Source organism: Podospora bellae-mahoneyi, chromosome 7, assembly GCF_035222275.1.
Source record: "Podospora bellae-mahoneyi strain CBS 112042 chromosome 7, whole genome shotgun sequence".
NCBI lineage: Eukaryota > Fungi > Ascomycota > Sordariomycetes > Sordariales > Podosporaceae > Podospora > Podospora bellae-mahoneyi.
The window spans coordinates 1,358,023-1,381,956 of record NC_085886.1 but is presented as its reverse complement, the minus strand read 5'-3'; the positions used below and the strand labels follow the sequence as shown (position 1 = coordinate 1,381,956).

Sequence of the window (23,934 nt, the reverse complement as noted above, 5' to 3'; positions counted from 1 at the left end):
CATAGGCCTCGAGCGGTGAGACTGGCCGAGGTGGGCAGGCGCTTGCACTTCGCTTGGACAGGCAGCTGAACACTGAAATGCTAGCGGCAACAGTACCACCACCACGACCACCCCAGTTTTCATTTGCCAGCGCAACCTGACCCTTTGTCACCTCCCTCAGGACAGTGCGCTCTCATCAGTCCAGGCACGGTATCTCCGCTTCTTTACTCCAGGCCAATTTTGCAGTGTTGAGAAAGGCCATCCCTTCTACACTGCCGGCTATTAATCATTTTACCATTCAACTTTCCAAGTTCAAACGTCTTCGAGACCGGCCGTTGAGACAGGACGACGGAGCGACGACAAAATCGACAGACTTGACCCCAGACACGACCAGCCGCCGTTTCAACCTCCACAAACAACAACGCTGCCGTTGCGTTTTTTTGCCTTCACCCGCTCTCTAAGCCCACCCGTCGATTCCCGACTGCGAGCATCTCTCGGCGCCCAGCCCTCTCTGCGATCGCCTCCCCCACGCCAAACATCGCGACGGCATCCTGATTGTCAGCTCATCAATCCCTAGACACCTGTAGTACCATCGCGACGCAACCAAACCCGACGACGACCCGACCTGCCACCCGCGCGGTTGTGTGGCTTCTCCGCCCCCGGAGCTGCTGACAGCTCGTCGCTGCGCGCCCACAGCCTTCCTGCGACGAGAGGACGACTGCTTCATTCGAGGAATTAATTCCATGGAGATTGAGCAATAACAGAAACTAGGCGGAAGGCCGCCCTTAATCAGCGTCATGGAAGCCCGGCAGCTATTTCCCGGTAACGCGGGCCCCGTGCCCACCGACGCGCCGTTAGTATCCAAAGGTCGCAATTGCGGTGCTCTCAATCTCCCGGTCGGCGGTATTCTGTCCATGCCAAATGGCGATGTTGTTACCCTCACAGCCTCGGCCGCTTTTCGGCCACTATGCACACCAGTCACTCCACCAGCCATCATTGCCAACGCTGGCGGTGGTTCAGTCGAGCTCGATCCGAATGTAGGGGCAATGCCGGACGACGATGGATGGACATATTCCGACTTTCGCGATCCCTTTTATGCGTCAACCTTTCCTCAGTGCTATGCGCTTGCGGCGACGACAGTAGTTGCGTATATGCTTGTTATCATGTTATTCGTCACGCCACGATCTTTCCTGGATGGTGGAGTTGTTGTTCTTGGTCGACGAGGATTCACTCATAGCGGCTCGGGGCCGACGATTGGAGGCAGACCGTGGTTCCAAAAAGTGGCGGCTCTGTCTGTCGTTATCTCACTCACCATTGCGTCTGCTGCGACCTTTCAGGCTGCTGAGGAGCAATATATTTATCAGATTCAGAATGCGAAGGCGTTGCAGGAGGAGGTTTTGGGTGGCAACGAGCTAAAAGCAATCCGAATTGTCTCCAACACGTTTCTGTGGCTTGCACAAGCCCAAACTCTCATCCGCCTCTTTCCCCGCCAGCGAGAAAAGGTGATCATCAAGTGGACCGCCTTTGCGCTAATCACGCTCGACGTCATCTTCCAATCTCTCAACAGCTTTCGATATACAGACCAGACGGGCTCGAACCGGCCCGGCTCCTTTTCCGATGCCATCCCAGCACTCAGCTACCTCTTCACGCTTGCTCTCGGGGTGCTGTATGCCGCCTGGGTGGTTTACTACTCACTGATGAAGAAGCGATATGCCTTCTATCATCCGCAGATGAAGAACATGTGTCTCATGGCAGCTCTGTCATTGATGTCGGTACTTATTCCCGTGGTCTTTTTTATTCTGGATATAGCAAAGCCAGACTTTACCGGCTGGGGGGAGTACGTCAGATGGGTGGGAGCGGCTGCCGCTAGTGTGGTTGTCTGGGAGTGGGTGGAAAGAATCGAAGCTTTGGAACGGGAAGAGAAACGAGACGGTATTCTCGGAAGAGAGGTGTTTGACGGAGACGAGATGCTCGATGTCACGACTTCTGACGGTCGTGCTCGCCGCAGAAGAAAAGGGAGTGGCAGTGATGGCGGGGATAAGGAGATGTACGTCGAGAATCCACCAAAGGAAAAAGCAGCCACCCAAGAAGAGCGAGGAAATACATGGCCCTCGGTAATCGCCATGAAGGCCAAGTACAGGTCTCGGCTGAGACCAAAGAAGGATCAAGATCCAGCTGACCAAACAACAACGCAAACGACACCACAGCCATCGGATCATGACCAAGTACGATCTTTGCAACCACCACTTTGGCCAGCAAGACCAGCGCCGACAGCAACACCCATCAGTCGGACAGACACTGCGAGCGCTGCGAGCACGGTGTACGCAGTTCGTTACCACCAAAACACAGACTCGACATCGCAAGCCACACCACCACCGCCACACAACACAAGTGCCCTATCACGCACAGCCAGCACATCGTCAAGCCGAAGTAGCGATGGTAGAAGCACCCATCGGACTGAACCACCCCGGAGACCAGCAGATGAAGGCCAAGGGCCACAGGGAGGTGGGTCCAGCAGATGGCAGACTCTCACACCGAGCTTCTCTTTTAAGCGAAGTCGGCGGAGTGATGAGGAGAATGCCGTCTCGTCTGAGGAGAAGAAGTCACCCAGAGACGAAGGGAAGTGGGATATCCGCGGCCGATTTGAAGAGTTCACAGCAAATCAGGCTGAGCGGTTGCGGGAGAAGTTCCGGCCAGCTCCAGACACGGATAGTTTGCCTGTGACGGTCATTCCAGCACCACCTCGCCGAGGGGCTGCTCTCGCCCAACTGTTGGAAGATGAGGAGCTTCAATACCAACGAGCGACAACTCCAGTTCGTGCAGTCTCGGATCTGAGGTCACCAACCAATGATTCGTCACCTACTACGCTGGTTGGTCGTCCGGCTTCGATCTTGACAAGTTCGAGACCTCAAGTTACCCCGAGTGGCACTCAGATATCATTTGCGGACACGGTGAGACCTACAGAGCCTTCCTCTGGTCGACATTTGGGAGGGCCTGAAGGAGGGGGCCCATCACAGGACTCTGATTCCACACCAGGCCCAGATACTGGTCCTGATTCTGGTGGCCGCGCTCCTTCATGAAGGTTTATACACGTGACCTGAAAAAGATACCGGGCGATTGTTTTGGCTGTGGTTGTATATTTTTATGGGCATAGCAGGCGCGCATATTATTTCACGGAGCATTTTCAAGGGGGTTTTTGGCGGGTTTTGTTTCAATGGGCTTTTGGATGCCACAAAAAGTGATGGTCTCATGGGATGTCGATATATCAACAGTGTTTTGGATTTTGAATCACACCACGAGTAGTAGTCTTACGTTCTCGTCTATTTAGTTGGGACGTGGTTAATGTCGGGGGGGAAAGCAGTGGTTATCTGATCTGCTACAGCAAGGTGTCAGATCTATCGTTTAGCTTGTACGAGAGGTTTTGAAGGAAAATCAAGTACGGTTACTTCTGCCATCCATGCCGCTTCCATGTGTCTGGTCTGTCAGCTTGTGTTGCACGATCTACTACGCTCTAGATTCTCATAACACTTTTGGTTGTTGACACAGCAGTCAGCACTGTATCCAAAGACTCGGTCGAGAACGGCAGCTGGCTTCCAGAAAAAGGGGCTCGCACTTGACCTGTGGGTCTCGGTCCCCTAAAATCAGGGGTTCAGTTGTTGTCCGTCGTCGATTGGCCGTTTCTCAAAACGCGGACCCGTCGACTGCACAGTGTACTTTTAACACCGTCAGTTCGTTCGTGCTGTGCGACACGGCGTTTTGAACTGATTTGACCACTTTGTTATCCTTGAGGTCAACAATCAACAAAGGGATTTGGGTCTTTACAGTCAGTGCCAGTCCCTACACGCATACCTACCTGCAACCACTTTTCTTAGAGGCGGCGTCTGGAAGTGGCAGCTGGCACAAGCAGGGATCCATTACCTAATCGAAGCCTTTTTTTTCCTGTGGGAACCCTGCAGTTTTTGAACCCCCGTCTCATCCAGTCCCTCGGAAATCAAGTCCGCGCGCTGTGCTGGCTGGCTCGAGAGCTGTTTGCCTCCGACTCCGACGATTCCAAACCTTTTTTTTTCTTCCTTGCCCAACCCCAGACACAAACCGGCTAACGAACGAACAATTAAAACGGCCGCGTTGTGGCGCCCTACGACACAGAACTGAACAGCTTTCCTTAGCTAAAACCACCAAAGATGGCGACGGGATCAGAGCCCTTCCCGCCTCTGCCCGGCACCACCACCACCACCGAGGGCGCGACGACGACGCGAAGGAGGACGAGAAAGGCGAGCATCTTGGGAGATGACTTGAAAGTGGGCGACACCGGCTCACCGTCGCTTGCTACGAGCATTGCGCACATCCAGGGAGGAGCCCACTCCAAGGTATGTGTTTTCTTATCGCTCGCTCTCTCCTGACCGCTTCGAAAGTAACCACCACCACACCAAAACTAACTCACGATGTGTCTGTTGCCATCCAGGAACCCCCCTCCCCCCCATCAACAAAACGCACCTCCAAACGCCGCAAAGCCCGCACCTTCCTCCGCCGAGTCAAGCACACGTGCGTAAAACACACTTGGGTCCTCCCCTTGTTCCTGTTGTCTTGCTTCCTCCTCGGCTACGCAATCAACCCTACCTCCTCCAACCCCCTCTCCCACTTTTTGTTCCTGTCGTACAGACTCCCCCTGTCGGAAACCCCGGGGGCGACCCACGTCCAGTACGGCAAGGGGCTCTGGGACATCGCCTTTGTGACCTTTTACACCGTCGTCCTCTCCTTCACGCGCGAGTTCATCATGCAGGAGGTCCTCCGCCCGCTCTCCCGCTGGGTCGGGCTCAAGTCGAGGGGGAAGCAGGCGAGATACATGGAGCAGATGTACACGGCGCTCTACTTTGGCATCATGGGCCCGTGTGGCATGTGGGTCATGTCGAGAACGCCAATCTGGTACTTTGATGTCGTGGGGATGTACGAAGGTTACCCGCACAAGACGCACGACGGGGCGTTTAAATTTTATTATCTCTTCCAGGCGGCATACTGGGCCCAGCAGGCGATTGTGCTGTTGCTTGGGATGGAGAAGCCACGAAAGGACTTTAAGGAGCTAGTCGGCCACCATATCGTCTCGCTTGCGCTCATCGGTCTGAGCTACAGGTTTCACTTTACGTATATGGGGCTTGCGGTGTACATCACGCACGACATTTCGGACTTTTTCCTCGCCACCTCCAAATCGCTGAATTATGTCGACCATCCGATCACGGGACCGTACTATTTCCTGTTTATGTGCTCTTGGATCTACCTGAGGCATTTTTTGAACTTGAAGATCTTGGTTAGCTTGTTTAATGAGTTCAAGACTGTCGGGCCGTATGTCATGGACTGGGAGGGGGGCAGCTACAAGTGTGACTTGGCGTTTTGGATCACGGGGGGTTTGCTGGGGAGCTTGCAGGCGCTGAATCTGTTTTGGTTGTTTTTCATTGTGAGGATTGCGTATAGGTTTGTGAGGGACCGGGAGGCGAGTGATGATAGGAGTGAGGATGAGGGGAGTGGGGATGAGGGGGAGCAGCAGAACGGGAAGAAGAACTGAGGGGGAGTGAGAAGGGTGATTTTTGTTCGATTCGAGAGGGGATGAGAAAGTAAAGGGAGTGGGTTCTTACATCTTTTAATAATCTTTGTCTTGTCTCTTTTTTTTCTTTTGAGAAGAATCAAGCCAGCAAATGATGGATGAAATGGGCATGACGACTGGAAGGGATGGATCATGGAAAACCAGGCAGGGTTTATGGTATAGAGTAGTGGGGGTTGGGGTTGGGGGGTGGGTGGTTGGTAGGCGGATGCGTAAACAAATTATGCCAAGTATATATATGTCGTTCGTTTTTTGGTACTATTTTGGGGGTTTTAGCAAGCAATGGGGTTGGGGCGCTGTGCTGCTGCTGCTGCTGCTGGCTGGCTGCTTGGGTCTGGTCTGGTCAAAAGGTTGGACTTGTACATTCGCTTTTTCATGTTTGCATGGGAGGAAAGCAAGGGGCAATGGGAGGAGGAAGGGCAGTGCGTGACAGAGCGGAATATTTAGCATTATTAATAATATGATAATAGATAAAATGAACCTATGATACTTTGGCCTTGTTTCCGACTTGAGAAGAGATGGCCACGGCATTTGGGGCACAATATTGTCTCTTTTTGCTCACCAATCTTGTGTCTTCTACCCCTATTCTATCACCTTTACCTCTTCAGAGTCCTCTGCTTCGAAGCATCAGTAGCCACATTCCGCCCCTCCACCAACAACCCCTTCCTCCTCCTCACCCCATCCATATACCTCTTCGCCACGATCTCCTTGTCACCAAACTCGCCCAGATCCTCCAGATCATCCTCTGTAAACGGCACCCAGAACGGGTCCTCGTCCAGAATCTCAAAGCCAGTGAAAATAAGCTGAGGCTGGGCAGCACCAGATGTGCGCTTGCGCATGTCATCCGCGAAACCGAAAGATTCCGCAACGGGCAAGGTGGCGACGATGGTGAAGAAGGGCGTGCCTTCGTTCATGGCTTCGGATTGGACCTTGCCGCGACGGCGGGTGAGGACGTCGTAGACGCGGCCTAGGACTTCGGCTGAAGGAAAGGGAGGTTAGTATACCAAGTTAAAGGGGGAAGAGGGAGAGGAGGGAAAACATACTGCCTGCTTGGATCTCAACAGAATACATGGCCAGCATTAGACGGGGTGACCAATCCAGGAAGCCCTTGTGAATGGATTGTTGTACAGTCTTGATCACTTCGCCAGTGAGACGGTTGATGTGGTCACGAGCGGTGACGTTGCCCTCAATGTTGACAGAGACATCCTCAATGAACACAGCAATGCCCTGGACTGGCTCGTGGCAGAGGGGTCCGTGATGGGTGGCGAGCTGAAAGGCGTAGGCGATCTTGTCGCTGAAGTGGCGGGCGTCGAGGGATTCATCACCAGAAATCTTGACGGCCCTGGCAACAGCCTCCTTGTCGGCGGCAAAGGCCTTGGGGAAGAACTGGTCTTTGGTCGCGTCGATGAGAATGTTCGGGCCTGTGCGCCTGGGGCCGAAAGAGATGATGCGGTCCACGGCGTCCTTCCAGATGGAGGCGTCGCGGGCCTTTTCACTCTTGTCAAGGGTGGATTGAAGTTCCTTGGACAGCTCCTCTGCGGTGAGAGCCTTGGTGATAGTGAGGTCGTTGTCCTCTACGGCATCTGCTTCGGACGAATCATCTTGGGCTACGGAGCCTTCATCGTCACCATTCTTCGGGCCTGAGTAAAGAGTCTTGATACTGGCGGCATTCTTGCCCAGGAAGTCGGTAACCTTCGCTGGAAGTGGCCTCACGCGAAGAGTGATGGTGACTTGCTTGGAGCTGGTAACACCAACGACAACACCACGACCGAGATCCTTGTTGACCGGAGGACGCATCTCCTCTGCGCGGACGATTGTCTCACGGTAGGGCACGATAGGGGCACTGGCCTGGATCTCGCAGCGGGCAAAGCGTTCCCTGAGATCGGTCAAGCAGCGTTCCAGGTGCAGTTCACCGGCAGTCAACAAGACGTGCTCACCGGTAGAAAATTGTTCATACTCGGCGCAAGGGTCACTCTGCACAAGCAGTTGGAGACCCTTGATCATCTTGTCCAAGTCGGATGGATTCTCCGGCTCAAGAGCAACACGGACGATGGGTTTGCCGTGCAGGTTTGCTATACCAGCAAGGTTGACAGATCCCTCGAGTTGGCTGCATATTGTGCCAGACTTGAGCAGGCCGCTACCCTCAAGCCCACGGATGCCAAAGACCACACCAGCCGGGACTGTGTCCAGGAGCTCAAGATTGCGGCCCATCATCATGTAGAGTGCCTTAACCTTGACTTTCTTGGGAACTGGCTCAGCAACCGGATTGGCTGGCGAAAACTTTGGTGGCAAGACGTAAACTTCGTCACCGACGGAGAGGGTTCCGGAGTAGATACGAGAGAAACCAATCAAATGCTCGGTCTCGGCAGGCTTTTCCTCCTCTTCTGGTGTCTGGGCCTCAAGAGAGGCGCTTGCAAGTCCATCCGTGATGAATTGAACGTCATCATCCTCTCTGTCGCCTCTCGCCTCTTTCTGTGCACGGAGTGCCTCGGCGCGTTTCTTTCTCGCAAGATCTCGGGCTTCCTCGCCATTCATTGGCCCCTTTCTTCTGTTTTCTGGCAATTCGCTCTCCTTGACTGACACCATCTTGCTCACGTACGCCACCATGGGGTCTGACTTCTTCTTTTTGAATGAGACCATGGCTTCCTTGATGGCAGGATCGATTTGGTCCGCACCAGGCACTTCCTGCAACAATTCTGGAAGACGTTCGGCTTGGGCGGTTCTGGGTGAAGGTAGCGACTCAACAACTGAAACCAGGAGTGCCACCGAAAGTGGAAGCCAGGACGCGAAGACGGTGGTAAGAAGTAACTTCGGGTCGCGGGAGCGCAAAATATGAGGTGGAATGGTGATGTTCAAAGACTTTGTGATCTTTTCCAGCATAGCTGGATCCCCCTTTCCGTGGTCACCACCCACGGTGGCCCCGTAGACAGCCCATATAGTCTCGAGCACCAATTGAACAAAGATAGGCTTCAAGTTTCTGCCTTTCAGATGTTTTGGCCCGAGAACCTTCCTGGTCTTCGGGTCGAGGTAAAAATTGCCCCAAAGGACCTTTTCAAGAAGGCTGCGCTTGATACCGAGCTTTTTCTCATACAAGCCAGCGAATTGCCGTACTGTGAACGCCCAGCCATCGATGGCACTGCCAAAGATGACATTGTTCTTTTCAGGGGCAAAATAGATCTCCTCGTCGTCCTTTTCTTGGAACTGTAAATCGCCGGCATCGCTTTGCTGGTCCACCAATTGGGCCTCCTTGTTTGCCACAGCCTGGGCTCGGCGCTCCTCCATTCTCTCTCTCCAGTTCAGATCCTCCTCCATTCTCTCGCCTTGGAAGAAACTACCCAGAACAGCGTTGACTTGTTCTAGTAGTTTGCTGAGGTGAATATATGCTTCGTTCGGCGTCATCTTGAGCTCGGTGATAAGGCGATCGATTTTGTTGATGACGAGTAATGGCTTCAACTTCTCGATCCACGTTTGTCTGAGTACTGTGACCGTCTGACTACATACACCCTCTACTGCGTCCACCAGAACAACAGCCCCATCGCATAGTCGCGATGCCGTCGAGACCTCACTGCTGAAATCGATGTGCCCGGGTGAGTCTATGAGATTGATGAGATATTCCTTTGGCTCAGGGGTAGCCTCTGGGCTTGACCTTCTCAGCATGGAGAAATAGAGAGAAATGGCTGATGATTCCATGGTGATACCACGCAGTTGTTCGTCTGGACGGGAATCGAGGTAGCGGATCTTGCCGGCCAATCTCGGTGAAATGATGCCATTTGTGGCAAGAAGAGCGTCTGTAAGTGAGGTTTTACCGTGATCCTAGCTCTTGTCAGTCCAGGTGATGCTGATGTGTAAAATTCACTTATTAACTTACTACATGCGCGAGAATGCAGATCTGTTATGAGGCGTCAGTGAGGTTCATCCATGTTTGAGAGAGATGTGATCTATGACATACATTTCGAACATCGTCGGCGTTTTGCTGGAGCTTTGCCAGCTTCTCGGGACTAACGACCGGCATGGTGAATGTGTGTGATGGTGGGTGTGAAATGTACAGTTGGTAGGGTTGGTATTTTCTGAATATAAACAACGAGCACCTCTAGACTTTTCTATCAAGGGTGACAACAGAAGGTTGAGATATGCGTCGTAATCCAACACCTCGATGGTCGAACTGGGATGGAAGTGGGATTGACGATAAGATAAGTGGTCCAAAATATTTGGCGGGGCAAAACCAAGCCCCTTCAGAAAACTGGGAGAATCGGTCTGTCACAGGTGGGGCCAAGAACTGAATGGCAAGCTGTTTGTAAGCACATGTGAGCTCGAGATATCTTCATTCTAAAGTTGTTGACGTAAGGAAGCTATATAATTGTGAAAATGGCCTGAGATTACACCGGTGACTCTTCGCTGCGGCGAAGCTCATGCTGTGCAGCTTGATTCAAAGTGATTCATCACAGTTGCATCAAAGCGATCGACAAAAATGCACCAATCGGAGCTTATGCAGCTAAAGCCACCAACAATTCTGCCAATACTGTTTAATTGCTTACTTACACACCAAACCCTAAACCGGCGCTGCAGCCGCCATATCAAAATTCACCGCTTTGTCCAACGGCAGCCCCTCAAGCACAAAAAATTGAGCCCCACCCCCGGCAGCAAACCATTTCTGGGTCTTTTGCGACTGACGGCCACCACCACCACCACAAACCAGTCCATCCACCCGCGACCCTACCACCGCCCCGACGAACCCCCCGCAAACCGACCCGTCGATTTACAGTTCCGAGTTTGTCTGTCACGAGTTCGAAATCATGAGCGCCTTCCAGCAGGGTATGGCCCCTATCCGGGCCATGGAGGACGATAGCGATGTTGAGGAGGAGGCCCTCGTCGCCGACTACCAGGAGCAGGTCCAATACGGACAGGACGACGATTTGGACGGCCTCGACCAGGCTGCCCTTGCCCAGGCTGCCGACGATCTCCAGGCCCGGTTACTCCAGGCCGCTCAGCCCTTGGATTATCAGGCGACGCTCGAGGCCAAGTTCTCAAGCTACGACAACTACTGCAGCTTGTTCCACTACATCCTTAATTCGGAAGGCCCCGTCGATCTCGAGCCTCCATCGGTCAGTTTGCACTATACCTCAGCCGAAATGGGTTGTGGATTACATGTTGAGGGCCAACAAGCTGACGTTGATACTGAGGGTAGTACTACTGGGCCTGGGATGTGATTGATGAATTCATTTACCAGTTCAACACATTCTCCACATACCGGGCGAGGATCGCGCGGCAGGGAAACAACGAGGAGGAGGCTCAGCTTCTCAAGGAGAACCCAAACACCTGGGGTTGCTACAGCGTGCTCAACGTTCTCTACTCCTTGATCCAGAAGTCTCAGATCCAGGAACAGCTCCAGGCTACCAAGCGCGGTGAGGATGCCGCCCTTGTCGCCGGTCCCTACGGATCCAAGGCCCTTTACAAGATGTTGGGCTACTTCTCGATCATTGGCCTCCTCCGGGTCCACTGCCTTCTCGGTGACTTCAGCCTCGCGCTTAAGACTCTCGACGACATTGAGCTCAACAAGAAGGCCATGTTCGCCCGTGTCATGGCTGCCCACTTCACCACATACTACTATGTGGGTTTCTCTTACATGATGATGCGCCGCTACGCCGACGCTCTCCGCATGTTCAGCCACATCTTGATCTACGTCTCCAGGACCAAGAACTTCCAGAAGAACGCGCAGTACGATAACATCAACAAGAAGAGCGACCAGATGCTCGCTCTCATCGCCATCTGCGTCGCCTTCCAGCCCACTCGTCTGGATGACAGCATTCACACCGCCCTCCGTGAGAAGTACGGCGAGCAGCTCCTGAAGCTCCAGCGTGGCGGCCCCGAGTCCCTCCCCGTCTTCGAGGAGCTCTTCCGCACTGCGTGCCCCAAGTTCATCTCTCCCGTACCTCCCAACTTTGATGCCCCGGAGAGCAACATCGACCCCATTGAGCACCATCTTTCCATCTTCATGGAGGAGGTTAAGACCAACATGTTCAACCCCACCATCAAGTCTTACCTCCGTCTTTACACCACCATGGACCTCAAGAAGCTGGCTGGTTTTCTCGACGTCAAGCCCGAGGAGCTCCGTTCTATCCTGCTTGTTAACAAGCAGCGCAACAAGCAGATCCGGTGGAACGAGGGTGCTCTTTTGGAGGGCGAGTGGGTTAACACCAGCGACCTCGACTATGCTCTCCAAGGTGTAAGTTTTGATCTTTTGTTGGTTGTTCATCTCAAGACAAGGCATATGCTGACTTCATCATGCAGGACCTTATCCATATCTCGGAGGCAAAGATGGGCCGCAAGCTCGTTGATTGGTATCTCCGCAACCTCTCGCGCACTTATGCATGAAGGAGCAATATCACACCGCAGGGACCAGGGGTTTCGGCTGAGATGGGAATGACACAAAATGGATATTTCTCCATTGGGTCATACTGATACCCAGTCTGCTGTGTACATCTCACCGGGGATTTATGTAGGGCACGGTAACGGAAAGACAAAAGCAGGGAGCTGGATGGGCGGGGTGGATTAACGCACGCAAGGTACCTTTTCTGTGGTTTGCAGCATTGCATATCAGGCGTCAAAATGGAAAGCTTTTTTTTTCTTTTTTTTTCTTTGCCTGAAAGGGAGGCACGATATGCAGCACATACCATGACAACGCGCACGGCGGGTAGACGGTATGGAACGGAGGGAAACATTTAAGAAAAAAAGGGCCTCCGAAAAGTCCGGTCGAGGAAAGACAAGACTGGCCGGCGGCCGAGTATACCCCGAGGTAGTTTGGAGGATCGCCGGTTTCCCTGGAGATAAGAGCCACGGCAGGAATGGAGAGCGGTGATAAGCGGCTTTTCGGCTTGTGTGGTATGTTTCTGGGGAAGTAAGCAGGGTGCTACTACTATATGGTACCAGCTTCGGACAGCGATCTTTAATACGATATGGATTTGAAAGCAAGATGGTTGTTATCATGAAGTAACACACGTCGCTGGTGACAGGAAGATTATGACTGGGTTGTTTTATACGAGCCATATGCATAGAACATATGGTGAAGGTGATTCTTACTGGCGGTGTGGAGTTTGATATGCTGATGCTGGTATGGTACGGTACGTATTGCTGCGGTGGTCGTGCAATTGGTGAGATGGCCTGATGAGGTGGGTGAGGTGACATGTGAAATGCTGTCGTGTTGCCCCGTCCGAGGGAAGCTCCCCCTCACCTTTTCCGCTCTCCCAGGTAGGGGACTGATATGCACAATGACGACCACACATGTGTTTGATGTAGCTCCAGGGGTGGCCGGTTTGATGTCGATCTCGACCTATTGTACTCGGGATAGGGGGACGAGCTATATGCTGCTTTTGGGTCTGGTGTAGGATGGTACACTGTTTGTTTACCCAGCTCATGTATATGTTTAGGAAGCTGCTTGGGATAGACATAGCAAGGTGCTTTATACCCACCTGTTTTTGGATGGTAGTATAGGTAGCGCAGATTCCAAGCTCGCCTGCATATCTCATAGTCCGACAAGATGATCAGGTTTAATTCACGAGTCTCTTTTTCTTTTCTCTCTCTCGCTCTCGCCTAATAAGAGGGATGCCCAAAGTCTTGGGGGAGCTAAGGATGTCTGGGTACCAACTTATCCCTGTTGACTTTTTGATGATTCAAGACTTTTCACCTCCGAGGTCCTGCATACAGGAGCAGAAGCCAAATACCTACCAGTCGAGAAGAGCAAGTTATGCACAAGGCCGGCGGCGCCTAACTTGTCTCTGACGCAAGGTAAGCTGGAAGGGCGGTTCCCCCCATGCCCGAACTCCATGCCGATTGAGGTTGTGTAACGGAGTATTTAGAAGGTACGTACACATCTCTGAAAGTGAGATCTGAACTTCTTTTTTCGGACTTTTTTAACTGACTGGCAACTCGGACCACCTCACCACTAGCTGTACAGACCAGCGATCAATTCAATCAATTAGCCAGCCAATCAAACTACCGCAAATATCCAACCAACACAAAATTATCCGTGCGGACCACTTCTACCTACAGGAGTTTGGCTTCACCTCGGTTTACCTCCAAGCCGATTCCCAGGCCCAATCAAATCTACCACGATTTCTTTTTTTTTCCTCATACAAAGCTCCGCCTTGCAATTTCCAGCCTGATTTTGCGCTACATGGCAAGCCGGAGGCTGAGCCGGCAGATGGCAGCTACACCTACATTAGTATGGTACCCCGCACGGACAATTGCGTGGTGGTTGAGTATTTGCAGTAGACGAATTAGTTAGGCGCACACACTACGACACTCATTCAATTGCGACTTAGTTGCACTACACTCAATTAAAGTACATGCAAGTGTAATAGGCTTTTTCAGTAGTAAAAAAGCATAGATACATACCACTTATAATATACTTATGTAGTGGTGTCGTGCCTTTAATTCGAGAGTGTAGCCTCGGTGGTGAACTTCATGCTCAAATTCCGAAACTTGGAAGAAATTTGGAAGTGCTATCAAATTAGGCCTAGTGGCAAAGTAAGCCTTGGCCGATTTGGGAGTGGTCAGGTGACCTAGCTTATACAATATGTGGGGAGGTGGTCCGAGTTGCCAGTCATCTAAGAGATTCCTTTTTTCTAGGCTTGGTGGAGCAACTTGCATTGCTTACTCTATTGACCATGTGCATTTGTATATTGCGTTTGACAAGTAGTCGAACCCTATCAACCTGGGCCGGCGTCTATTCAAGTACCGACATTTCTCACAATGTACGGGTTGCTCGGTGTTACTTTGGGTACCTACCTAGGTGTGTTTTACACAGGCTCAAGTCAGGTAGGGCTGGGAGATATGAATTGGGTGCCCAAGAGGCATTCTACCAATAAGGTACTGAAGACCAACCTCGTCTAGAAATTATGTCGCCGTAAGCGACTCATGCTCTACACAATTCTTCTTATTACTCTCAAGAAAAAGTCTTTTCCCAGCTCTAAAACCACTATCAAAGTCTTGCATGCATGCATGTTCATCCATCAAAGACCCTCCCCCAAAGACTTTTTCCCCCCTCCCTCACTCCATCAAAAAAGAGCCAAGCCGGAGATGACAAACTGAAACCTTTAAGAAAAAAAAGGTGTCAAGCAGTGGAACGCAACAATTGTCCACGTTTTTCCCTTCTCGTCAAAGAATGATGCGGTGTGGTGATGGAGTCCCTCTCTCACAAAGAGGAGTTTTGAGAGGGAGGCCTCCGGATGGACACTTGCTAGCAAAGCCCAAACCCACCCACGCACCAACCACCACCACCAACCCACAGAGAGAGATCTGGAACCACACAATTCACCTCACACCCCTCCCCTCCCCTCCATGCTACCCCGCCGCCTCCGCCGCCGATGATGCGGTGGATAGAGGAGTCCTGTAATAAGCTCTAGCTTTGTACAACAACACGTTTTTTTCCATCTTCGGATGTTGTCGGCCGTTCGGGCTATCTCCTTCCCATTTCCCCCCAAGTTGTACGTCGTGACGAGATTGAATTGTAAACGTGAATGTGTGTGTGTGAGAAAGAGGCATGCATATGCAAGCCGCATGCCCAAGGAGGCTCTCCCATCCTTATAGGTTCAAGCAAGCCTTGAAGATCACTCTATCTAAACCTCAACTTTGTTGCTTGATAGCGTAGCGTAGTGTACGTCTCATTTTGCCAAGTCGGTTTTCGAGTCTTGTCCCGCAAAAGCCCAGCCCACCACCGTGCCGAAGCCCCAAGCATCGTCATGGATCTCTTGTGCGTTTCCTTGTTGGACCGACCTTGTTCTTCGTCGGTAGCACATGCTGGATGGATGGCTGGACAATGTTTTGATTTCCAATACACATACGAAGAAGGGCGGGCGGACTCCCGGATATTCCGACAGCAACGCGATAATAGATGAGCTCATATCCCGGAATGGAATTGACGGAGAGAGCGAGAGGTACACAGACGGTGTATGTAAAAGGTGCCGGGCGGTTGTTTGATATCGGGGCTTTTTGCATACCAGTCAAGTAACAAATGCCTTGCCTCTCTCTCTCTCTCCTCCCAGCCAGCCCTGTGTCCGAGACAAGACACTTGGCAAAAGAGACCCTGAAGAGATTACGGAGACCTCCCGCCCTCCGTATGTACAGGCACGGGCAGTCTCACCTTCTGCTTGTGGCGGTAGCAAGTGGATAGGTAGCTGTTGCTCCATCATCAGTTAGTTCACTGGCCGCTTTCCAATGCCCCCCTCTCCTGTATCTGTAGAGAAGGGAAGTGACTCTACCGGTAAACCTACGGGGACGGTTCCGGGGGACGGTGGCTTGCCCTCACAAGACCTCGCTGACGGCAGCCCCACTGATTAGCACCTTGGCGGCAGAAGCTGGACCTTCGTTCCAAGACTTCCCAAGACAACCCAAGGACCGCCCGCTGCCATCAGTGGTGGGGTCATCTGCCGTTGCTGCCGTCTTTGTTTCTGCAAGGCCAATCTGTAGCGGGAGTAGGGCGGGTGGTAGATGGTGTAAAGGCACATCCGAGCAAGGCAGCTTGCCGACGATGGTGATGATGTTGATGGCAGTGGCCATTGGTGGTGGTGGTGGGGGCGGCAGCGGTCGGTAGTCCAGCGTGGAGGTAGTAATAGTGTCGGCGGCAGAGTAGCGGGAGATGGGAGTCCAACGGGAGCAGTACCATGTGGTATTGCGCAGATGGTGCTAGATCCATCTCTACATACCACATCTACCCCGGGATGTCAAGGGCTCATGTGACCTGTAAAGGTGCGTTTTATTGAGACCGGGAGCTCCCAGGAGTGGTCACCGAATGGGATCCTTCGTTGTTCACCCACCCGAGACGAGACCAGTGAGACGAGCAACAAGAGACAAGAGGCAAAGACGACGACGTGTTGTGCCAGACCTGAGCTACGGGCTGCCAAGGCTCTATCGCCTGGCCGGTCGAGAAAGCTTGGTCCTGTTGTGTTTCGCCGCACAACAGGTGCGGATGTGTTACAGGACTCGAGGTGTTCCAGGTTGCCCGTTGTCCGAAGCTTCTTGGGAGAGACTTGGATGACAGAATTGGAGGTCAGTGATCGGCTCTCGGGACTGGCCGCTGCTATTCAGACTGGCGGATGTGCGTCACTCGCAGTGCCCCGCGTCAAGGTCCAGGTCCAGGCCGTGGTAGTCTCGACGCTACCGGGACAGTGCTAGACCAGCTTGGCTAGGGACAGGGTGGCCGAATAGCCGTCTGGTGATCCAGATTTATCAAAGCTGCACCAAAGCTGCACCGTGATGGACAACGCAAGGCCGCTAGCAAGATTAACGGTCTTGCCTCTCCATGCCGTACCGACTTCCCTTCCCTGGCACTTCCTGGACCCTTCATACCCTTGTCAGATTGGACAGCCAGGAAACAGCCCACCCGCCAAGACAAAAGAAAAAAATGGAAGCGGTGGTGACTTGGGGTCCGGCTCTGTCTGGCTCTCACGCTCTTAAGACGGGATCAGATATCTAACCACTAGGGTGCCATCCACAGCTTGGCCTCTTCTGACATTCCCTTTTCTTCCTTCCCAAACCTCGCCCGCCTCGTGCCATCTCCTTTTACTGCTCCACATAAAACCGTTGCATACATTGCATCACGGTACCGAGTGAGTATCGTGTGGCTGCGTGACAAGAGAAGCAGAACGACCGAGACTCCTCAAAGTACCCTCCAGTGCCCCACCTGCTCGACCACCTAGCTCTGCTTGAACCAGTGCAGTTTCCGTTTGCGAACCATCTGAGAGAGCTTTCCCCCTCCAACAGGCAACATCGACATACATTCAAATTGTTCATATTCTCATCCATCAGCAAGTTCAGCATAACACACATCCATTGTCAAAACCTTTGCCGGGACGAGACCCAGTAGCCACAGTTTAAAATCGCAACAAATCAACTCGACGCCATTTGCGACGAAGCTCACCGAGCAAGCACCTTCTTCACCACCTCCTGGAAGCAAGTTCCCGTTGCTTGCCTGGTGCCGTCAGCAGCACCAGTCCAAGTGGGAACATCTCACCAACCGAGTTTTCCAACAGCTCTATGCAAGTTGTTGTTGTTGGATAGCCTCTGCTGGCCTCTCCGTGAGGCCGCTCAAGCACTGGCATAGCACCTGTCTACCCTGACTCTCCCACACACACATATCCGACCTACGATGGCCGGTAAAACATTCAAAAAAAATGTTGCCGGATTGATCTCCTCCTCCAAGGCGGCGAAGAGCCCCGACTCGGATGTCTCGCCGCGCACAACCACAACCACTACCACCACCTCTAAAGCTCCCACCGACTATTTCGCCGCCAACATAAGCCCCCCGCAGTCTCCTCAGACATCGCCCGGCGCAACCATACCGTTCCCACCACTGGTGACGGCGTCATCGGGCGCTAGTACCAATACCTTTACGTCGTCGTCCAACTCAGCAGAGGACGGTGTGGATGATTTGCGACAAGCCTCGAATGCTAGCAGCAACCGGCCGGGCGTCGCATCTAGAAAATCCTCGACGGCCTCTGTCACATTCCGCCCTCCTCGAAATCCAAGCCTCCCGCAAGGCGCGCACCGGAAAACCGATATAAAAACGAGACTCCGGGAGGCGTCGCCCGAACCTGTGAAGTAAGTCTGACCCTACCTGCATGTGTACCTGACCCCTTCCGACCCCCATTTCGGTGTGGTGCAGATCGATCCGTTCGGCTGAGTCGAGGTACACGCGCAACCTTTGCTTGTGCACATGGGTCCAAGTGGTCCTTTTTTTGGACGGGGATAGCTCTTGTTTCCGGATGATTGCATATCCCCCGGCCTTGGAGCTGTGTGTGAACCTCTGATCCCATTACCAAACGTCGTCTGGAGGATATCGCGTGGCACAAGGAGAGAAGAATACGCTGATCATGATGATGCTGGCGAGCTGGTTCGGTGCGTGGTGGCAGGACAAACGGGAGGTTATACCAGCAGCAAGCCGCGGGCGCAATTTTCTTGGGGATACTTGGCTCGCATCATCGCTCAGCAGACTATCATGGAAAAAAAAGGCGCCGATGGATGAAGCCCACCTCAAAGTCAACCACTAGAACCCCGCCACCCCACCAAATCACTCGCTAGACGGCGGGCTCGCTCGACAGATGTCATGCCTCCAGCCCAGATCCCGTTAGCCGAGCAGCGTGTCAAGTGAGGGGTCTGCCATTCTCTCTCTTCTCACTTTTGCGCATGTGTTTTTCTGGGCTGTGGCTGTGATGTACATGCGTCACGTTTTCCCTGCGTCATTCTCCCTTCCCCGGCCCTCCAGATACTTAACGGTACTAAGCTTGTTCCTGTCGAGCCTCCTAGAAGCCCAGTGGCCTTATTCGACGATATATGTTGCCTCCGTCATCCCTGCACCTATTTGCCCTTTTAGTTGCCCCCGGTTGCACCATTATCCTTCTTACTCCGGACTGGTTTCCTGGCCACTTTTCTTACCAATTGTCTGGCTGAGAAGACACCCAACGTCTCATGGCGATGCTAACAGAAAGCCCTGCGCCCCACAGATTTCGATCGCATGTCGGTTTTGACAACCTTCCGGTCGGCGAAGCGACAAAGAACAATCCAGCGTCATTGACACTTCACGCCAAACATGACGGCTACCAAGCATCACGCCGGTCCCGCACCTTTATGGTTGGCCTTGATGAGCACTCCTATTCCGACTATGCGCTGGTCTGGTTGCTCACCAACATGGTGGACGACGGCGATGAGGTGATCTGTGTGAGGGTGGTGGAAACCCCCTTTCGGGTCGACAAGAACTACAAGGAAGACGCGGAAAAGCTACTCCAATCGATTCAGGAAAAGAACGAACACAACAGGGCCATCAAACTGGTCCTCGAATATGCTGTAGGCAAGCTCCACGACACTTTCCAGCAGCTAGTACGTATACATGTTTTTCTTCCCACGGTGCGGGCACGAATGCTAACCTAAACCCCCCCAGCTTAGCATGTACAACCCCTCCATGTTGGTGGTTGGCACCAAGGGCCGCTCGATGGGTGGTATTCAGGGTCTGGTCAATACGCGCAACTCTTTCTCCAAATACTGCCTTCAGTACATCCCTATTCCGGTTGTGGTGGTTAGGCCCGATGAAAAACGAGCCAAGAAGAAGGAGAAGCGGTCCCACGACCCGAGTCGACAGAGCTATGCGCAGATGCTGGCTTATAACTCTGGAAAACACGAGGCGGATAGCGAGACGAGCAGTATCTACGAGCTGGAGAAGGCCATCTCGGCCGACGAGGAAGCCCACCGGGTGGCAGCAGCCATTGGCCTGCCGGCCAGGTTCGACCCCACGATAAAGCCGTACAACCCCAAGGGGTCCAACTCTCGCCGATCATCCCCGTCGGCGCTAGCCACCCCTTCGTCTGCCGGAACTGCGTCGATTTCACCAAGCCCAGCAGCACCGGTCAACGAAAGTGACAACGACGACAATGAGGACGACGATAACAATGATGATAGCGGGGACGATGACGACGACTTCGAGGTGGAGGCTGTCTCGTCAACGCCGCACTTGAATGGGGCGCGAAAGCAGACAGAAATCATCAAGGAACAGGAGCAGAAGAAACGACTACACGATATGGAAGTAGGCGAGGCTGCGGCTTTATTGAAGTCTACAAAGGTAGATGAAGAAGACGACGACGATGAGTCCCAGGATAGGACCAGTGGATGATATTGATTTCGTTCGTTTTTCTTTCTCTCTTTTTGGGTGGATTTTGGCTTTTATCACACGGCAAGGTGTTGGGGCGCAATTGAAACTGAATAAGGAAACGGGAGAGGCTGTTTTTCTTCTCTTTCGAATCAAAACTTCAGGTCTGGATTGGGCTCCAACAAAACATGACAGTAGCGGAAATTTGTTCTACCTAAGGCTTTGGCACTTCTACACGAGATGAGTGGAGGGAAGTTGGGGAGTTGAGATGCGTTATAGAAAGTACACAGTGAGATATTGGGGAGAAGGGGTGGGTGCTTGATGGATGGGATGTCCAAAGCAGGAAGAGAGAAGCGCTTTAACTGTATCCGTAAACTTGTATATTACTCTCAATGGGCTGGCAGAACTCCAGCGATCCTCTAGGTCCTGGTGTATATATAATAGCTATTCATCTTTTCTCTCTCTTGGTTGTTGTTTCTGTTTGAGAACGTCCACGTGTCTTTACGCATCGGGCAAGTCTCACGTTTGAAAGGCAGCCAAGAGCAGTGAGGCTGATGGATGGGTGGATGGCGGGGAATGGTCCAAGCTCCCTTACAAAAAATCCGGGGTCCCCAGCCGGCCATTGAACTAGACGCGCCCATTCTCGTTCGTCATGCCCATCGCTTTTCGTTCCTGTGCAAACGTTCCGCCGACGACGACACAAACGAGCTTCAGCTTTTTACATACAAGGAGTGTGTACCAGAATTCCGATCCTTTTTTTTTTTTTTGCCCAACGACACACCAGCAAGGGTTTGAGTTGACACATAAATTTCGGAAGTAGAACGGGATATGGTATAATGCTCTGGTCATTTGTGTCTTGTCGCAAACCACCACTACCACCAGCGCCGCCAGCCCGAGCACCAGGAGTAGTAGCAGCGCAGAGGTAGTCGCAAGTGCAAACACGACACACGATCACGAGCGGATAATTGGGATAGACAGATTGGTTGATTGATTATCACCACGGCCACGACGATCGAACAAACAAGGCCTGCCTGCCTGGTCCACCGAATCCGAAAGCCAAATCCGAGAGTGCCGTAGCAGGCGATTAAACATACCCTTAAACAACAACCAAAACTTTTCAACGCAAATCAACCTTCTATTTCATCCTTGCGACCGTCACCACCAGAGCAAGAATGCCCCCCGACTCCGACTCCGACACCACCTGCACCTCCACCTCCACCTCCTGCCTCCCCTCCACCTTCAGCATCCCCACCCTCCTCGCCCTAACCCCCTTCCTCCTCACCTTCTTCCTCGTCTTCTCCATCTCCCTAACCAAACTCTTCCCCCACCTCGCCTCCCTCCAGTCTCGCGTCTCCTCCTCAGCTTCATCAGGCATCTCCGACGGGGAAGACCACTTCCTTCCTGCGTCTGCGCCCTTGTCGCTACGTCAAGCGCACGAGGAGCACGCGAGCAAGTCGCCCCGGCGGAAAATCGCCGCCTACACTTTTGCTGGGACACTAGGGTTGAGCGCGGTGCTGGCGGAACTGATACTAGCTGAGGTGGCAGAGGCGATACCAACGGCGAGGACGGTGGGGTTGAGGGTTACTGTTCCGACTTTGTTGGTTTTGCTGGTGGGGGTTATACCATTTCTGGAGGTACAATCTGTTGTTGGGGGGGGGGGGTTGGGGTTGCGGTTGGGGAGGGATGGGAGGGGGAAGAGGAGTAGGGTTGCTTGGGGGTTGCAGATGGGGGTTTTTGGGGGGTGGCTGGTTTGTTTTTGGTGGTTGGGGAGGGTTGTGGGGGGGGGGACTGGGGATGCTGGGGAAGCTGGGGGGTGGATGGGGCGGATTACGGGTGTGGTTCAGAGGACCAGGGTTGATGGTGGGATGCCAGGAGGGGGGGAGAGTGGTGGTGGACTGTCGAGGGCGTGTTTGGAAAGGATAGGGGTTATTGGTATATTGAGCATGGCGCTGCTGTCGGGGTTTGCGAGCGTGAGCAGCCCGTGGCATATCTTTAGTGATAACCGGGCGTATAAACGGCGGCCGATTACGGATACGGATATTGCGAGGAAGCAAGCTGGTTTGGATGCGACGAGTGAGTTGCTGGTTACGAAGAAACATCGGTTGAGGAGTCTGCAGCGGAAGGCGCAGATGGCGGAGGGGGTGGGGGGGGCAGCAACAACATCACCAGGGATCAAATGGCATCATGGGGAAGGTCTTGGGCGGGATCAAGGCTGTGACTGGGGGAATGGGGACGAGTGCTGAACAAGCAGAGATTAAAGCCCTACAAATGGAAATCTCGGGTCTGGAGACTATGGAGGCGAATCTGGCGGGGAGTCTGGCGCAGCTGAAGGCACGGCAGAAGGCTCACGCGAGGGATGGGACGGTGGTGGGGAGGGTGTTGGCGGTGCCGCAGTATGTTTTTGCGGGGTATTGCGTGTATCGCATTCTTGCTACAGTTCTTACCACGCTCAAACGGAACCTGAGTTCTTACCCGTCGTCGCTTTACTCGCCTTCTTTCTCGTCGTCGGACCCGATTTCCCGGTTTCTGGGCCTGCTGGCAAAACATTGGGACCCGAAACTGGATCAACTCGCCTGGGCGCGTCAGATCTCTTTTTTGTTGTCGGGTGTCATACTGGCGGCGAGCGCGAATTCGGTCCTGCAGACGTTTAGGTTGTTTACGAAGTGGATTCCGGGGGTGCTGTATCAAGCCCAAGCGAACTTGGCGTTGCTGATAGGGCAGATCGCGGCGACGTATGTGATTTCGGCGGCGTTGTTGCTGAGGAGTAGTTTGCCGAAGGAGGTGGGCAGGTCGGTGGGGGATGCGTTGGAGAGCGCGCTGGAGCCGGCGTTTGTGGATCGGTGGTTTGAGGGGTGGTTTTTGGTTGCGAGCGGGTTGACTGCTGGGGGTATTTGGGTTGGGAGACGGGTGAGTGGTGGTGGTGGGCTGGGGGAGTTGGGGGAGGAGTGGGATGATTTTGCGGGGGAGGAGATGGGGCAGAAGAGGTCGTGATTTCATCTATGGGAGCGGGATTGTATACTATGATATTGTTGAGCGTTTATGTTTGGGATATGGGGTATGGAGCATGGATATAGGGAGTTCACAGGGTTTGGATTTGATATGGATTCGGGTGTATAACATGTGGCATCACAAGAGCGACGGCATCTCAACGATGAATGTTGAGATACACAATACAGATTTACAAGGCTAGGCTGGGCTACAACGCTGGTGTCTAGAGAGCAAATATGATAATACAACAACAACACAAGTTACACCTACAAAAAAAGCTCACCCGCCTTTTAGTCAACATCGTCCTTGGCTCAGGGGTACTATCATGAGCGGTGGCACAGATATCCAACCCCTTGATGGTCCGAGCGCCACTCCAACCATTGTGTACCATCGCACAACCTACCATCGCCAAGCCCAATTCTGAAGCAACCAATCAGAGCCGCATCAGGGGTAGCAAAGGGGCAGCCTCTCAAACGCGAGCTCTGTTTCGTTTCAACGCTTTTTGGCGCCCAAGCACACACTTCATGGGGAGGTGATTGGCTGGAGGGTGGTGTAACCCAAAAGCGTGGGAGAGGGAGAGAGGGAAGCGAGCGGATGGTGCGAACGGTCAAGGAAGAACCCTTGTCTCAGAATCTGTTCATCATTTTGATCCAGCCCTTTTTTTCTTCGAGAGAGGAGGGTGGGAGCCAATGGAATGGGATGGTGGGATGGTGAGGTTGATAGGACTGGACTGGGGGGGAGG

General features: G+C 53.0%; 6 protein-coding genes across 6 annotated transcripts; 5 read left to right on the top strand and 1 right to left on the bottom strand.

Moving 5' to 3' along the window:
• Nucleotides 1-776: 776 nt before the first annotated feature.
• On the top strand, nt 777-3,059 carry RIM21 (pH-response regulator protein palH/rim21; the record flags this gene model as incomplete). The annotated part of the gene is made up of 1 exon (XM_062882161.1): nt 777-3,059. The coding sequence occupies one exon, from the start codon at nt 777-779 to the stop codon at nt 3,057-3,059; it is 2,283 nt and encodes a 760-aa protein (XP_062728167.1).
• Nucleotides 3,060-3,661: 602 nt separating this feature from the next.
• On the top strand, nt 3,662-6,053 carry LAG1_2 (sphingosine N-acyltransferase lag1). Its single transcript, XM_062882160.1, has 2 exons — nt 3,662-4,346; nt 4,442-6,053. The coding sequence occupies exons 1-2, from the start codon at nt 4,161-4,163 to the stop codon at nt 5,534-5,536; spliced, it is 1,281 nt and encodes a 426-aa protein (XP_062728166.1). The 5' UTR covers nt 3,662-4,160; the 3' UTR covers nt 5,537-6,053.
• RIA1 (Cytoplasmic GTPase/eEF2-like protein (ribosomal biogenesis)) lies at nt 6,012-9,948 on the bottom strand. The gene is made up of 4 exons (XM_062882159.1): nt 9,522-9,948; nt 9,441-9,461; nt 6,616-9,385; nt 6,012-6,551 (listed from the first exon to the last, which is right to left on the bottom strand). Exons 1-4 carry the CDS (start codon nt 9,582-9,584, stop codon nt 6,169-6,171), a joined length of 3,237 nt encoding a protein of 1,078 aa, XP_062728165.1. The 5' UTR covers nt 9,585-9,948; the 3' UTR covers nt 6,012-6,168.
• Nucleotides 9,949-12,540, top strand: QC761_705970 (uncharacterized protein). Its single transcript, XM_062882158.1, has 3 exons — nt 9,949-10,674; nt 10,758-11,795; nt 11,861-12,540. The coding sequence occupies exons 1-3, from the start codon at nt 10,366-10,368 to the stop codon at nt 11,942-11,944; spliced, it is 1,431 nt and encodes a 476-aa protein (XP_062728164.1). The 5' UTR covers nt 9,949-10,365; the 3' UTR covers nt 11,945-12,540.
• A 4,229-nt stretch (nt 12,541-16,769) lies between these two features.
• Nucleotides 16,770-20,697, top strand: QC761_705950 (uncharacterized protein). Its single transcript, XM_062882157.1, has 3 exons — nt 16,770-18,166; nt 19,069-19,441; nt 19,503-20,697. The coding sequence occupies exons 1-3, from the start codon at nt 17,715-17,717 to the stop codon at nt 20,226-20,228; spliced, it is 1,551 nt and encodes a 516-aa protein (XP_062728163.1). The 5' UTR covers nt 16,770-17,714; the 3' UTR covers nt 20,229-20,697.
• Nucleotides 20,698-21,376: 679 nt separating this feature from the next.
• On the top strand, nt 21,377-23,195 carry QC761_705940 (uncharacterized protein; the record flags this gene model as incomplete). The annotated part of the gene is made up of 2 exons (XM_062882156.1): nt 21,377-22,345; nt 22,374-23,195. 2 exons carry the CDS (start codon nt 21,377-21,379, stop codon nt 23,193-23,195), a joined length of 1,791 nt encoding a protein of 596 aa, XP_062728162.1.
• Between the last annotated feature and the right edge of the window lie 739 nt (nt 23,196-23,934).

What these genes read in the sequence shown, in the direction of transcription:
- LAG1_2 (XM_062882160.1), top strand. Translation starts at nt 4,161, where the DNA reads ATGGCGACGGGATCAGAGCCCTTCCCGCCTCTGCCCGGCACCACCACC. An exon ending in AGGGAGGAGCCCACTCCAAG is followed by an intron (nt 4,347 to 4,441) that starts GTATGTGTTTTC and finishes GTTGCCATCCAG; the next exon opens with GAACCCCCCTCCCCCCCATC.
- RIA1 (XM_062882159.1), bottom strand. Translation starts at nt 9,584, where the DNA reads ATGCCGGTCGTTAGTCCCGAGAAGCTGGCAAAGCTCCAGCAAAACGCC. An exon ending in ACGCCGACGATGTTCGAAAT is followed by an intron (nt 9,462 to 9,521) that starts GTATGTCATAGA and finishes GCCTCATAACAG; the next exon opens with ATCTGCATTCTCGCGCATGT. An exon ending in TGTTGAGATCCAAGCAGGCA is followed by an intron (nt 6,552 to 6,615) that starts GTATGTTTTCCC and finishes CCTTTCCTTCAG; the next exon opens with CCGAAGTCCTAGGCCGCGTC.
- QC761_705970 (XM_062882158.1), top strand. Translation starts at nt 10,366, where the DNA reads ATGAGCGCCTTCCAGCAGGGTATGGCCCCTATCCGGGCCATGGAGGAC. An exon ending in TCGATCTCGAGCCTCCATCG is followed by an intron (nt 10,675 to 10,757) that starts GTCAGTTTGCAC and finishes TACTGAGGGTAG; the next exon opens with TACTACTGGGCCTGGGATGT. An exon ending in TCGACTATGCTCTCCAAGGT is followed by an intron (nt 11,796 to 11,860) that starts GTAAGTTTTGAT and finishes TTCATCATGCAG; the next exon opens with GACCTTATCCATATCTCGGA.
- QC761_705950 (XM_062882157.1), top strand. Translation starts at nt 17,715, where the DNA reads ATGGCCGGTAAAACATTCAAAAAAAATGTTGCCGGATTGATCTCCTCC. An exon ending in GCGTCGCCCGAACCTGTGAA is followed by an intron (nt 18,167 to 19,068) that starts GTAAGTCTGACC and finishes TGCGCCCCACAG; the next exon opens with ATTTCGATCGCATGTCGGTT. An exon ending in ACGACACTTTCCAGCAGCTA is followed by an intron (nt 19,442 to 19,502) that starts GTACGTATACAT and finishes AAACCCCCCCAG; the next exon opens with CTTAGCATGTACAACCCCTC.